General features: G+C 47.5%; 1 protein-coding gene across 3 annotated transcripts in view; it reads right to left on the bottom strand.

Annotated features, from left to right (window-relative positions):
- GSPT1 (G1 to S phase transition 1) overlaps nt 1-9,370 on the bottom strand; it is a 37,272-nt gene extending 27,902 nt beyond the window's left edge. Inside the window, exon 1 of one of the 3 annotated variants that reach the window (XM_039233577.1) lies at nt 9,350-9,370. Coding sequence is in view for 2 of the 3 variants with exons in the window: in XM_039233575.1 (XP_039089506.1) it covers nt 8,665-9,037 (373 nt within the window). In the remaining variant the exon portion in view is untranslated. Of the gene's footprint in view, nt 1-8,664; nt 9,300-9,349 lie in introns of those variants that run through there. The other 2 variants (XM_039233575.1, XM_039233576.1) reach the window with 2 other exon arrangements.
- Between the last annotated feature and the right edge of the window lie 4,895 nt (nt 9,371-14,265).

The following is a 14,265-nucleotide window of genomic DNA, read 5'->3' as shown; positions in this document are numbered from 1 at the left end:
TACAATTTCACTTACGTAAAATGTTCAGAATAGGTAAATGCATAGAGACAGAAAGCAGGCCAGTGGTTGTCAGAAGCTGGGAGGAAGGGAGGGGACCAGGAAGTGACTGCTTAATGGGTACAGGTCTCCTTCCGGGGTAGCACAAATGCCTTGGAACTAGACAGAAAAGATGGCTGTATAACACTGGCTGAACTATTCATTCTAAAATGGTTAATTTCCGGGCACCTGGGTGGCTCAGTTGGTTAAGTGTCTGACTGTTGATTTCAGTTAAGGTCATGATCCCACAGCTTTTGAGTTCAAACCCTGCATCTGGCTCTTCACTGACAGCATGGAACCTGCTTGGGATTCTCTCTCCCTCTCTGCCCCTCCCCTGCTCATTCTCTCTCAAAACAATAAACATTTTTTTAAAAAATGGTTAATTTTATGTTACATAGATTTCGCCTTAATTTTTAAAGAGAATATAAATATTTTTAAAAGATCTGATCATGGAGGGAGCCTGGGTGGCCTGGTCAATAGAGTGTGAAACTCTGTTCTCAGGGTCATGAGTTCAAGGCCCACATTGGGCATGGAACTCATCAATCATCAATCAATCAATAAAATAAATAGAATAATATAACTGAATAACTAACTAAGCTATGATCATGGATCAAAGGACTTTGACACATAGACTTCTACTTTGCTAGCTCATCGTACAGCACAAGTCAGTCAAGGCCAGATAGATGGTAGATTGAAAGCCATGTTTTAACTCAAGCTACGTGTTTTCTTTTTCTTTAAAAAAAATTTTTTTTATATTTACTTTTGAGAGAAAGGGAGGGAGCAGGGGAGGGGCAGAGAGAGGGGAGAGAGACAGAATATGCCGAGCGGGCTCCACAAGCTCAGCGCAGAGCCCGACGTGGGGCTCGATCACAGCACCATGAGATCATGACCTGAGCCACGATCAAGAGTGGACGCTTAACCGACTGAGCCCCGCAGGCACCCCGATCTCCCACTTTTATCACACTCCCTGGCCAGCCCACCACCTGAAGGCTAATGATCCCTGGTGAAGCCCTTCCAGGCTAGGACCCTGCCTTCAAGTGCAGGTGCGTGCACGTGTCCATCTGGTTCCCAAGGACAGGGCAGACTTCAGGAGTGACGGTTCCGCAACATGGAGCATCCGTTCTCTGCCCCTGCAGTCCCCGCAGGCTGGACAGCACACGTCCTGAACGGACCAGATACAGCTGATCCTACCGAGTTAACCTCAGCTTCCCTTTGGTCTCCACGGGGCCGGTTTCCTGTGCCCTGTCACCTCAGTCTGCGCAGAGGTCCCACATTCCCAGGAAGGCCCCGGGTACAGCCCATCTTCTCTGTGTCCACTTTTGAACGGGGGCTCAGAGAAACAATATTCAAGAGATGCTGAAGTACGGTCTGAGTAAGGAACTCAAAATTCCCCAGCACCCGGGCGACCACAGTCTAACCCAAACTGCACACTGAGGAAACGGTCTCCCAGAGAAGGCGCCAGAAACCAGGAAAGGCAGACATCAGACACAAGAGCCCGCAGGACACACGCACAGGTCCATGGTTTTGCCTTGATATCGAGCACTCTGGACAAGCCACGATGTCCCAGACAGCAGTGACCAGAGCTGATTAAATCCTGTTACGTCATCATTTCTTAAAATGTATAAAGAAGCAATTTCAAAGTATTATTTCTTTTTTTTTAAGGTTTGTTTATTTTTGAGAGAGAGAGAGAGCGAGCGTGCGCTCACATGAGCGGGGAGGAGCAGAGAGACAGGGAGACACAGAATCCAAAGCAGGCTCCAGGATCCAAGCTGTCAGCACAGAGCCTGACGTGGGGTTCAAACCCACGAACGGTGAGATCATGATCTGAGCCAAAGCCTGACGCTTAACCGACAGGGCCACCCACCCAGGTGCCCCTAGAATAAACTTTGAAATCAGACCTAGATTCTAATCCTAGTTCCTCCATTTATTCATGGATGTCACTTTGCTAATTTATTTAGCTTCTCTGAGCCTTTTTTACCAGTAAGATGCTTTAACAGTACCTATACCTCAAGAGAGTAGAGTGAAGGTAAGGGCACATTAAGCAAATGGTAACCGCTCAGTAAATTTACTATTACAACAATCATTTCAGAGCCCCATAATAATTACAAAAACTTAACAATGAAACAGAAGGCAAATTCCCAAGTAAGAAGACAGACCCATGCTGGCTGTACTATCACCTGTAGGAACAGCCTCTACCCCATTATTAAACAGTGGGGTGTGTGCAGAGAGCACTGAACTAGCAGTTAGCAAATGTGGATTCCAGAATCAACCAATCATTAAAGCTGTGAGAGACCTTTTACATTCACTTAGCATCTCTAGGCTTCATTTCTTTATCCATCAACAGTTTAGTACTTTACCCAAAAGGCAACCGTATTATTGCTCGGGTCATGTCCAGCCCTAACATCCCAAGGTCCTATTTATTTAGTCCCTAAAGCAAGGCCAGACCAGGCTCTCTCTGAGAGTAAAATCCCACTATGGTTTTCAAACAACCCTCAAACACACACCTATGAGTTGTATCCCACCTACTTCAAAAACAACTTGAGGTATACTTAAAATACATACAGTAAAACCATTTCAGACAGCCCCAATAAGGTACAAAGATAAGAGGAAAGCACCTAGATGCAACCCAAATCAACTACCCAAAGGCAATGGCCACAGACCACTAGCACGGCAACCTGCTGGACCTCTCCAGAAATAGTCAAGCAGGAAACACCCCACTGACATTTAAGGTATGCACTTTGTTTCAAGTGAAGGGACATACCTTTACCAAGTCAGCGTGTGGTTCGAAATTTGTTGTCACCACTCTTGGGCCAGGCTAGCGAAAGACGCTCAGAAAATCCTTACTAAGTGTTCTGCTCACTTTGAAAGTAGAATTACGGTGGGGATCTGGTTCAAGTGGGAGCACCGAGACAAACAAAGCCATCTATGAAAAAAACAAATACATCTACAGCCCAGCCATGCTTTGTTAAAATCTACTGAAAACAAAGACACAACTTGTAAGCAGCTTTGGTACCAATCAATGACTGCAGTTAAAAAAGGAGGCTAAGGACCTCAGAACGATCAAGAACCTTCAACTAGTAGCCAAATTCTTGCTTCCCAAGGATTTGTTAAGAACTGTGCACGGAACGGCGCAATCCGACATCAACAGGCCCGACAGACACGCCACCAGAGCTGCCGGACTCACTGCTGCTTGATACGAAAGCCACAGCGAGTGGTGTGAAAAGGAAAGTGATGCTCACGGGGACGCCAGGCATAGCACGGGACCGTAGTCAACGGTACGGCAGTGTGGTGACTGCTGAGGGGCCCACCACACTGTGCACCTGAAACTAGTGTAACGTGGTGCATCAACTATCCTTCAATTAATAAAAGATAACCAATGCTCTACTCTAGCAAATTCCTAACAAACTTAACAAAATACAGAAACACAAGGGGAACTGTACATGTGAACTATATCTCAATCCAAAAAATCCCCAGGTTGGGGCACCTGGGTGGCTCAGTCTGTTAAGCGTCTGACTTCAGCTCAGGTCATGATCTCACGGTTCGTGAGTTCAAGCCCCGTGTGGGGCTCTGTGCTGACAGCTCAGCTCAGAGCCTAGAGCCTGCTTCAGATTCTGTGACTCCCTCTCTCTCTGCCCCTCCCCTGCTCACGCTGTCTCTCTCTCTCTCTCTCAGAAATAAAACATTAAAAAAAAAAAAAAAATAACCCAAGTATTCACATACACACACACAAAAAAAACACTTGGCGGAAAAGAGAGCTTTAGTTTTATGATTAGGATGACAAGGCTGCAATCACTTACGTAGGGAAATCTATGCACAACTCCCCCTCTGAGCCTTGAAAGCCCTCCAAGCCCTCCAAGGTGGCAAGGGCCCTCTTACTTCCTTGTGTCTCCCATGAGCGTAAAATGGGTATTTGATCACTTTCTAGGCTCCTTAAGGAATCACAACTTAGTCATCTTGGTGACAACCCTTCAAGTGCCTCGTCGAGCATCCTGTGTTCTGCAGGCAGGCAAACGTTTGTTCCTTAACTGCTGTATATCTAAGCAAAACCAGATTCCTGGCTCCAAACATTCCATTCTAATTCTGCTAACTCACCCCAAAAGGTTATCAAATCTCTTTTTCATTCCTTTCTTTTTCAACCAGAAAGACAATACTATTTTAACACTTTAAGCCATTTTCCTCCCCAGTAAACAAAAGCAAGCAAAACTAAGGCTTAAAAATCTGTCCTCTCCATTTCCCTAACCCGCATGATAGATTTTAACTGCTGTCTTTTCATGGAGTACATTTCCAGAAAAGGTGAAAAATAAGCAAAGGACAGAAGAATGCAGTAAGTTACGTATTATCTACACTAAATAAAACCTGCCCAAAGAAGGCAGGTTTCTTCCCAAACATTCAACAGTTTCAAAAGCTGCTCAGCACGGCACAGCACTAGTTGATGCCTTGCTTGTTCCGTTAATCCCCACGCACCAGCCAATCCAGCATGTAAAATCATAAAAGAAGAGTCCAAATCTAGTAGTCTAGTAATCAGTAAGTCAAGGTAAGAAGAGTAACATCCAGGTAGAAAACTCAGTAGCAAAAGAAGTCACACTCCCCTAACAATATTCTTCCCTGATTTCCTCTGCTTACTCTATTCCATTTACTAGCCCATCAAAGCTGAAAAACCCTTTACATTAGAATTGTTATTGCAGGCATTTCAGTCTTAAAGAAAATGAAAAAATACATCATAAGAACCTTATCTATCTTCTATAGAAACGTATCTATCAGTTTCAACAGGTATTGTTTAGTAAATAAAGTGTAAGAGCTCTTCTGGATAAAACAACTATTACTTTGATTCTCCATCTTCACGCTGGTGGCTCAGAACAGGTCACCTGTGAGAGACTAGTGATTAACAAGCATCCACCAAGTGGTGAATTTTAGGCCACTGGGTGGCTCAGTCAGTTAAGCATCTGACTTCGGCTCAGGTCATGACCTAAAGGTTCATGGGTTCGAGAATCCCCATCAGGCTCTGTGTGGACAGCTAAGAGCCTGAAGCCTGCTTTGGATTCTGTGTCTCCCTCTCTCTGTGCCCCTCCCCTGCTCAGACACCCTCTCCCTCTCAAAAAGAAATAAACATTGGGAAAAATTAAAAGGTAAATTTTATGATGAGTTAGAGCTCAATCATTAAAAAAAAGAAAATCCTTCCCCTACGAAAATATACTCAGTGAAATGCAAACACTACAAAACAGAACATTTCTCTTTAAAATTCAAGTTCCACAAGACAAAGTACAACATCTGGGAGATAATTCCTCCTCCTGAGGGCCTACTGAGGGCTGCTGGCTTTATTCCGGGCTGCTGTTACTGGCAGAGTTTTGAGAGGTGCTGAGGGTGGGCTAGATACACCCCTATTTTAGAAGCTCTCTCCGTTCTAAAAGTCCAAGCGCTATGTATGGTCTGAATATCTGTGTCCTCCCCCCCACCCCCTGCACTCCTATGTTGAAATCCTAATGCCCAATGTGATAAAATTATGTGGTCTTTGGGATGCCCGAAGTCAGGAAGGTGGGGCCCTCACAATGGGATTAATGCTTTCATTAAAGGGGGAAAAAAAGAAGTCCCAGAGAGCTCTCTTGCCCCTTGGGGCTGCGTCCACAAAAGTCCGCGGTTGGTGACCCAGAAGAGGGCTCTCTGTCTAGGCCGGAACCCTGACCTCAAACTCCAAGCCTGCAGACCTGCGAGTAACAAATTTCTGTGGTTTAAAAGCCACCCAGTCTGCATTGCTTTGTCATAGCAGCCCCAAGACACCAAGTAACCCTGATCACCGCCACTAAATCGATTTCTCATTTCACAAAGAAAAAACTGAACTAGATGCAAACTGGAACTATATGTTCGTTCAATGGGAGAAAACATTAGTTTTAATACAAGTAACCCCTGTCGTATACATTTTGATTCATTTCAGGGACTCCACTTTAAGGGGCATCGCTTAGCCAATGCACTTGGATATGTAGGGAATTACACTTACATGAATTATACTTAATTACACTTAAATGGGTTCTACTTAATCGTTCCTTTGGAAACCTGTATTAAATTTTCAAAAAGATCTGAGGTCAACACTGAATCCCAAGTTCTGGTCCTTGTGATGGTCAGAAACAGGCCTAAGTAGCAGCCTTCCAGAAAGGTGAATGACACTTGGGGCAAAAGCATCTTCCTCCTCTTGCTCAAGGCACCATTGAAAGTATTTTCAAAAAAAAAAAAGAGAGAGAGAGAGAAAGAAAGGAAGAAAAAAGTGATCTAGCCTGTTTTGGGGGGAGAAATAACAGATATATTTTATAAGTCATTCATTCGAGTGCTCTACCCCTAGACTCCTTCAACAGCTCTCCTGGTATTTAGTTTAAAAACACACCCACCACAAATTTCAGCTACGGCTTAACAACAAAAGAAAACAGGCTAGCCCTACTGACTTATTTCCTCACTATGAAAAAACGTGCAAATTTTATGGGTCCCACTTTGTAAATTTCAATCCAAGTGCTATTTTCAACTTTTCTCCTGCTTCTTCCAAGCCCTGTTCCCTGCTCTGATGGTGGTTATTTTATGGACCTGAATGGGCTGGAGCATGTGATCCAACAGTCCCACATAACTCTAGACCTCAGCTTAGAAAATCCATTTTTGTCTAAATAGATATCCTATGGAGGGTTATGCCTTAACAGTAACAGGCGTTTTCTAGAAGCAGCTGGTAAGGTCAATAACTTCAAAATAGGTTTCTGATTTACAAAAAAAGAAAGAAAAAACCGACCACAATGTAGGGATTTTCTTACCAACAACTTCCCCGCAGTCTTTTACATCTCCAACTCCTGGCGGTGCCACAGAGAAAGGGTCAAGAGTAAGGCTGAAACTGGCAAATATCAGGAAGAGAAGAGCCAGTCCCCCAGCATACGGGGTCACTCACAATGACCATCATTACTGACCATTGCCTAAGGATGGCTGTCCGCTGATGGCTGCCGGCCTCAGAGGCTGGAAAAGGAGCGCTAGGTGTAGCCCAAGTGGTGCTGGCGGCTTCAGAGGGAGGAGGGAGGCTCAAAAGAGAAAATGGCTGGATAAAAGCAATCTGCATGCTGAAGTATGGGGAAATAATGACCTAGTTTCAGCAGCCAAAATGGCTTGATCTAAGCTACCTACCTACCTACCTTACTAACTAAATAAGTAATAATGGTTGAATTTCCTTACTCAAAAGGAAAACATCAACCACTCATACAAATAAACACCAGCCAATGAAGCCACCCAAATCCAAACTCTGTGCTCACACACATACTTTGCAGAAGTATTTCCCCAAACTCTCTTTTTGCTTCCAAAGAGAAAATACAGTAAAAGTTTCTGAAGAAACTAACCTCGCAGAGCACTTTTACGATGTCCACTTAGACATGCCACAACACAGAACTTTAAAGAGAAGTCAACGATCTGCTGTCACTCGCAAATTGCCGGGAACATCCAGGACCCAGTCCTGGTTAAGTAATGGGAAGGACGCTGCACCTTTTCCCTTTTTTTTTTTTTTTCTTTAGATACTGACGGTTCCTAAAGTAAGCGCCTTTATATGGGACGTACAAAGTCCACGTTCTTCTAAATCAGCTCCTGAAAGCATGCCACCGCTGGCGCAGAATATACAGGAAGATTGTAAAGACCCGACTCAACTTGAAACCACAGGAAGAATGCCTACTGGCGACGACGAAAATGGCACATGACGACTATCACGTTCTAACAAAAGCTCAAGTGTATGAAGAGATTCACTACTGACACGGGAACAGAGGGAAAGCGCGACTTCTGTACCAAGCAACCCGAATAAAGGCAAACGATTGTAACACAACGAAAATTCGAAACGTGTCACTAAGGAGAAAAGCCCGAGCCCCGGTTTGAGAAAAAGGCCACACGAGTCATCCTGGTTTCCCGACACACGAATGCTAAGTGAGGAACTCTAACTTTGTGACACTCTGTGAACTTCACAGGCTTACAAACGCTACGGGTGAAAAAGATCTTTGTATTGATAGCCAACAGTTTCTGCCGGATCACACGCCTGCAATGCATCTTGGGATTCCTTCAGGACGGTTCCGTGTCACAGATACTTAAAACGTAATTACAGTCTCAATACTAGAAATTGCAGCAAGAGACGCGCTCTCGCCTCGCCCTAAGGTGAAGGGGAAACTCGAGCATTCGCCCTCCCCAGCTCCTCGGCGGTCTCAGCGCCGCCCCGACCCACTCCGGGCTCCATCTGTCCCCACTTCTAGGCCTCGTGGCACTGACCGGCCGCGCGGCCCCCTCTGCGTCCCATACGCTCCTCAGTCCCAGCGGGGAGCCGCGGTCCCCTCCCCCCGGGGGAGGAGCGGCCCCCCCCCGCGGGGGTCCCCCCGCACGCCGCCCCCGCCCCGCCCGGCCCTCCGCCGCGGCCTCCCCGCGCAGGCCGCCTCCCCGGCCCCGGGTCGCCCCACCCAGGGCTGCCCGCGCCCGGCGTCGCTGTCAGCGCCCCACGTGCCGCGGGGCCCAGCGGGGCGCGCCGCCCGAGCCCACCCCACCCGGACCCGGCCCCTTCCCCGAGGCGGGGGGCGGGAGGGAAGGCCTCCGGACTCAGGCCGGCCGCTCCCGTCCCCGCAGCCCGGCTGCACCCCGCACCTGCCCCGCGTCCCGGCCCTTTACCCGGAGGACCTCCAGCGCCGCTGCCGGCTCCGTGGTTGGGGGCGGCGGCGCCAGCTGGGGGCGGCGGCTGCTGGGCCGGGCCCCGCAGGAAGGACGGCACGAACTCGGCAGCGTGGACGTTGGGCACGAAGGGCTTGGCGTTGACGTTGAGTTGCCGGCTGAAGGCCGCGCTGAGGTGCTCACGCTGGGCCTCGGTCGCCGCCGCCGCCGGGCCGCCGGCGCCACCGCAAGGGCCCGGCCCGGGGGCTTCCATGTCCGCTTGGTCCCAGCAGTCGGGCGCCGAGTCGCTGCTGCTGCTGCTCCCGCCGCCGCCGCCGCCGCCGCCGCCGCCGCCACTGCCCGGATCCATGATCGGGGGGGCCGTGTGTGTGGTGAAGAGAGGGCGGGAAATGGAGGCGGGGGCGACGGGCCGGGCAGGAGCAGGCCGCGCTGACCCGACGAAGCGGCGAGGCAGGGGGACCGGGGGCTAGCGACACAATCCCCGGGGTCGTCGCGGCGAAGGCTCCAGTCCCAACTCCGCACTCGCGACGACAACGGCGGCACCAGCTCAACCCTCCTCGTGTGTGCGAGCGGATCTCCTCCCACCCAACCCCAACCACCTCGGACCGCCTCAGCGCCAGCCCCACGCCGGCGCGGATTGACCCCTCCCCGCCACCCGTACCTTCGCCTCGGTAGTTCTCCGCCCTGTCCGTCCCCGTTTCTGGCTATGAACCACGGCGGCAGACGGAACTACGAGTTCCGGCAGCCCCCGCGCGACCCCGCTGCGGTTTTCCCATGGGCCGACGGGAGTGGGAGTTCGGGGCTCCAGAGCAACCGGAAGCGACTCCGGCTCCCGGCAGGCAGCGCGGGGAGGCGGCGGTCCGATAGCTGCTCGGCGGCCCCACCTGTCACCGGGTGGGGGTAGGGATGAGGGCGAGTCCTTGCGTGACTCTTCAGGCGCGGGTTTGGTCCACGCCGCCCCGTGGGGCACAGGGTGCGGAGAAACGGAGAGCAGTTCTAACGCGCCAAACAAGGCTCTCAGCTCCTGGAATTCCTTCCTTCGCGTGTCACCAGTTTCTGCGTTCTCCGCCTCCCTAGGGCCCCTAACTTCTCTTCCTTCCCACCTTCCTCCTCCCCGCCCCCAGCCAGAATTTGCCCTACATTTCCAAGCGCGTCTTGCGTTTTATGTCTTCATTTGGTGGAAGAGGATAAAACCGTGAGACAGGCCAACGTAAACTGCAGTGTGCCTCGTAAAGCGCTCGGGCCCAGGCTCTGCCCGGGCAGAGGGGATTATTAAGTGGAAACTTGGAATGACTCACCGTCTGTTTGACTAGTCATTTAAAGCCTTCACCCAAACTTTTCCATCCCTCCCTCCTCCCGGCCAAGGGCTTTGAAAATCAGACAGAGGATTCCTGTATCCCAAGATGTATCCAGCTGTAGTCACCTAGTAAGGTTCTTTTGTTGTTGTTTTTTGTTTTGAGTTTTTTTTTTTTTTTTTTTTTTGCGTGGGGGGGGGGGTGCGTCCAGCTTCTTTATGCACCGTTAGGTGAAGTGGTTTTCTTCTGAATGATGGGATTTGCTCAAGTATTCCCGTAGTGCTTTATTAACTGACTCGCACTCAACGCTGACTGTGAGCGTTGAGGTAAACATGGGGGTGGGGGGAGGCAAAAAATAAATACTTAGACCCAATTACATGAAGTAGGAAAATAACGTTCTTCGGAGTACCTGTTAATTTCCTGTAATTCACCTATTGCTGATATTTTTCTCCAAGGAGTCTAGACAGCATGCAACTAACCTGCCAAAAATTACAGAGTAAAGGCACAGACACACAGAGAAGAGATGTTTCCTAACAACCTTATGTTAAAGTCCAAAATCTAGATCCAGGTATGAATTGAAATTTTAAAATATCTGTACTTTAAAGATAAAAGAGAATCCCGCCTAATGAGTCAGCTCGAAAACAAAGCTGTCAGGTACCTTTCAAAACAAATCCTATGCTAAAGTGGTTTGAAATTGTGTTTAATATTAAACTAGCAATTTTCATCAATGTTTTTTTCTTTAACTCAGAACACTCGGGATATAAAGTACTGTAAATGTCAAAAAAACAGAGACCTCCATGATAGCCAGGCTGGCTTTAAGTTTATCTTTAGATATGTGGTCCATACTCCCTGAAATCTTCGGGACATTGATTTTTTTCCATGACAGATGATATATTCCCCTGATTAATACAAAGTTCAGGTTACAGCCTAAATATAGTTCTCTGAAGACCTATTTGAATCTTTCTTAAGAGCGTCCCACTTTAGGGATTCCTAGGTGGCTCATTCAGTTAAGTGTAGGTGTCTTGATCTCCGCTCAGGTCTTGATCTCACAATTGGTTCCTGAGACCAAGCCCCACCTCAGGCTTTGCACTGACAGCACTGAGCCTGTTTGGGATTCTCTTTCTCCCTCTCTCTCTCTCTGCCCCTCACCGGTTCATACACACACTTTTCTACCCCCTCTCTTTCTCTCTCTCTCAGAATAAACTTTAAAAACAGGGAGTGTCCCACTTTAAAGTTGCTATTAAGTGCTTGCCCTCAGGTTTACTAAGACGTTATTAACAACTGATATAAAAACTCAGACCTTCCTTCATACAAGGGAGACCTGCATTGCTATTGAGTGAGATAAATATTTTTATTTTCTATTCACAACAAGACGAAAATACCGTGTGTCCAAAATAAAGTGCCTTCTCATTGGAGATTGGCACTCCCTAACCTACTCCTTAAAAAATGTCAGCACAAGCATCTGACTCAAAGAGTGAACCCAATTGACTTTCAACTGCTTTGTCACTGGATGCCATACTTCAATATGGATCAACCATAGGGCATCAGGGGATGGATCCCTCTTAGGTAGTCCTTCACACTAATTAAATTAGCGCTGTCTTTGTGCCTGTGGCTTTTTCTAGAGACAAAGACAAAACTGCTGAGACCGCAGCTTATAAAAGTAGTTGATTTCATTAACTGCCAAGTCCCTGAAGAAGACAATTATGGGAAATTCAGGAAAGAATCCACTCCATTGGTTTTCAGAAGCCTTGACCCGCCAGGGTTGAGGCACGGCTCCAAAAGGAAAGTGAGAGGCTTTTCTTGAGAATTGCTTTTGTGCTAAGATTGAACGAGTTCAGGTCAGTGTCTTCATTTTCTTTATATTCCCAATGCTCAGTATGATGCCTGGCATAGAAAACGTGCTTAACAAATGTTTCATAAACGAATCAGTGCATCACTGAGGAGTTTCAGACAATACTGCCCTTTTTATGCTCATTTAGGGCTATTGAGACCGACTCTCAGCTTTAAGAGAAAGTTTTCCCAAGAACCTCCTGCTTTTTGCTGTGATGCACACACAGGGTTAGCCTGACAAGCCCTTTGCTTCACGCCATGCTCGTTCAAGGTGTGAGCCATTCCAGGACGGAGAATTCTCATCTTCCAAAGCTAGCACCACCAGCTGGCACTTCTAAGTGTTCTCGCTCTTTCGTTCTCTGCTCTCTTCCTCTCCGCCTTTAGTTATTCTGCCTTTAAAATGAATCAGGGTTGGTCAAGCATCTGACTCTTGATCTCAGCTCCAATCATGATCCCAGGGATGTGGGATGGAGCTGAGCATGGGGCCTGCTTGGGATTCTCTCTCCCTCTCTCTCCTTCTCTCTCCCTCTCTCTCCCTCTCCCTCTCTCTCTCTCTTTCTTCTTCTTCTTCTTCTTCTTCTTCTTCTTCTTCTTCTTCTTCTTCTTCTTCTTTCTTCTCCTTCTCCTTCTCCTCCTTCTCCTTCTCCTTCTCCTTCTCCTTCTCCTTCTCCTTCTCCTTCTTCTTCTTCTTCTTCTTCTTCTTCTTTTTCTTCTTCTTCTCCTTCCCCACTCCCCTGGTCGCACTCTTTCTCTAAAATAAAAAGTAAAATGGCTTCTCCTTCCCCACTCCCCTGGTCGCACTCTTTCTCTAAAATAAAAAGTAAAATGGGGCGCCTGGGTGGCTCAGTGCATTAAGCATCAGACTCTTGATTTCCTCTGAGGTCATGATCTCACAGTTGTGAGACCAAGACCCCCTTGGGCTCTGCCTCAAGCATTGAGCCTGCTTAGGATTCCCTCTCTCCGTCTCTCTCTCTGTCCCTCTCCCTCACTCTATAAATAAATAAATAAATAAATAAANCCTTCTTCTTCTTCTTCTTCTTCTTTTTCTTCTTCTTCTCCTTCCCCACTCCCCTGGTCGCACTCTTTCTCTAAAATAAAAAGTAAAATGGGGCGCCTGGGTGGCTCAGTGCATTAAGCATCAGACTCTTGATTTCCTCTGAGGTCATGATCTCACAGTTGTGAGACCAAGACCCCCTTGGGCTCTGCCTCAAGCATTGAGCCTGCTTAGGATTCCCTCTCTCCGTCTCTCTCTCTGTCCCTCTCCCTCACTCTATAAATAAATAAATAAATAAATAAATAAACAAACAAACAAACAAACTTAAAAATAAAAACAAATGAAACGAATCAGGATCTCAGCACCTGTACCTTTTAGATTTCCACACGGCACTTTGTTTCTTTAATCTGAAAGTTTATCTTTTTATGGTTCCAGACACAGGGCTGATATGGAAACTCACGGCCATCCCAGGGTTTAACGGATGAAAATATGTGCACACATACCCAAGGGATACAGAAATGCTGAGGCATAGGAGCACATGTACCCCAATGTTCATAGCAGCACTCTCAACAATAGCTAAAACGTGGAAAGAGCCTAAGTGTCCATCAACGGACGAATGGATCAAGAAGATGTGGTTTATCTATACAATGCAATGGAATGCCATTCTCATGGCAATGAGAATGAATGAAATCTGGCCCTCGTGTAGCAACGTGGATGGACCTTGAGGGTGTTATGCTGAGCGACATAAGTCAGGCAGAGAAGGACAAATAACATATGTTTGCATGTATAGGAGGATTAGGAGGAACTTAACGGAGGACCGTGGGGGAGAAGAAGGGGGGAAATAGTGGGGGAAGGGGAGAGAGGCAAACCATGAGAGACTCGAATGCAGAGAACAAACTGAGGGCTCATGGGTGCAGGGGGGGAGGGGGAAATGGGCATGGAGGACGGCACTTGTGGAGATGAGCACTGGGTGTTATATGGAAATCAACTTGACAATAAACTATTTGTAAATAAATTAAAAAATTAAAATTAAAATTAAAAAATTAAAAAAATTAAAAAAGAAAATGTGTGCACACAGACGGACACTTGAGGGGATGTGGGCACTCCCAGAAATGCTTTTTGCAGAAATACAAACACGAGTGTAAAAACCTGTCCTTTCTGCGATTTTTGCAGTAGCTCCAAAGCAGAGACAACCTAACTGTCCTCCAACGGGGAAATTATGACTAAATGAGTGATGGTACTCTGACTGGAATGCTCTTTCCCTAGACCTTCACCTCTCCAGCTCATTGTCGTTCAGCTCCGATGTGCCCTCTCCTACCTACCCTGGCACTCCACCAACCCACATCACTCTCTACCCTCTTACCCCGCTTTCTTTTTTTCAGATGCCTTAGCACAATCTGAAATTCTTTATTGGTTCCCATGCTTCCTGCCCATGTCCTCCTTCTGGAAAACTAATTC

This window comes from Hyaena hyaena, unplaced genomic scaffold (assembly GCF_003009895.1).
Source record: "Hyaena hyaena isolate Hyena2069 unplaced genomic scaffold, ASM300989v1 scaffold_76, whole genome shotgun sequence".
Lineage (NCBI taxonomy): Eukaryota > Metazoa > Chordata > Mammalia > Carnivora > Hyaenidae > Hyaena > Hyaena hyaena.
This window is presented reverse-complemented; position numbering and strand designations above follow the sequence as displayed.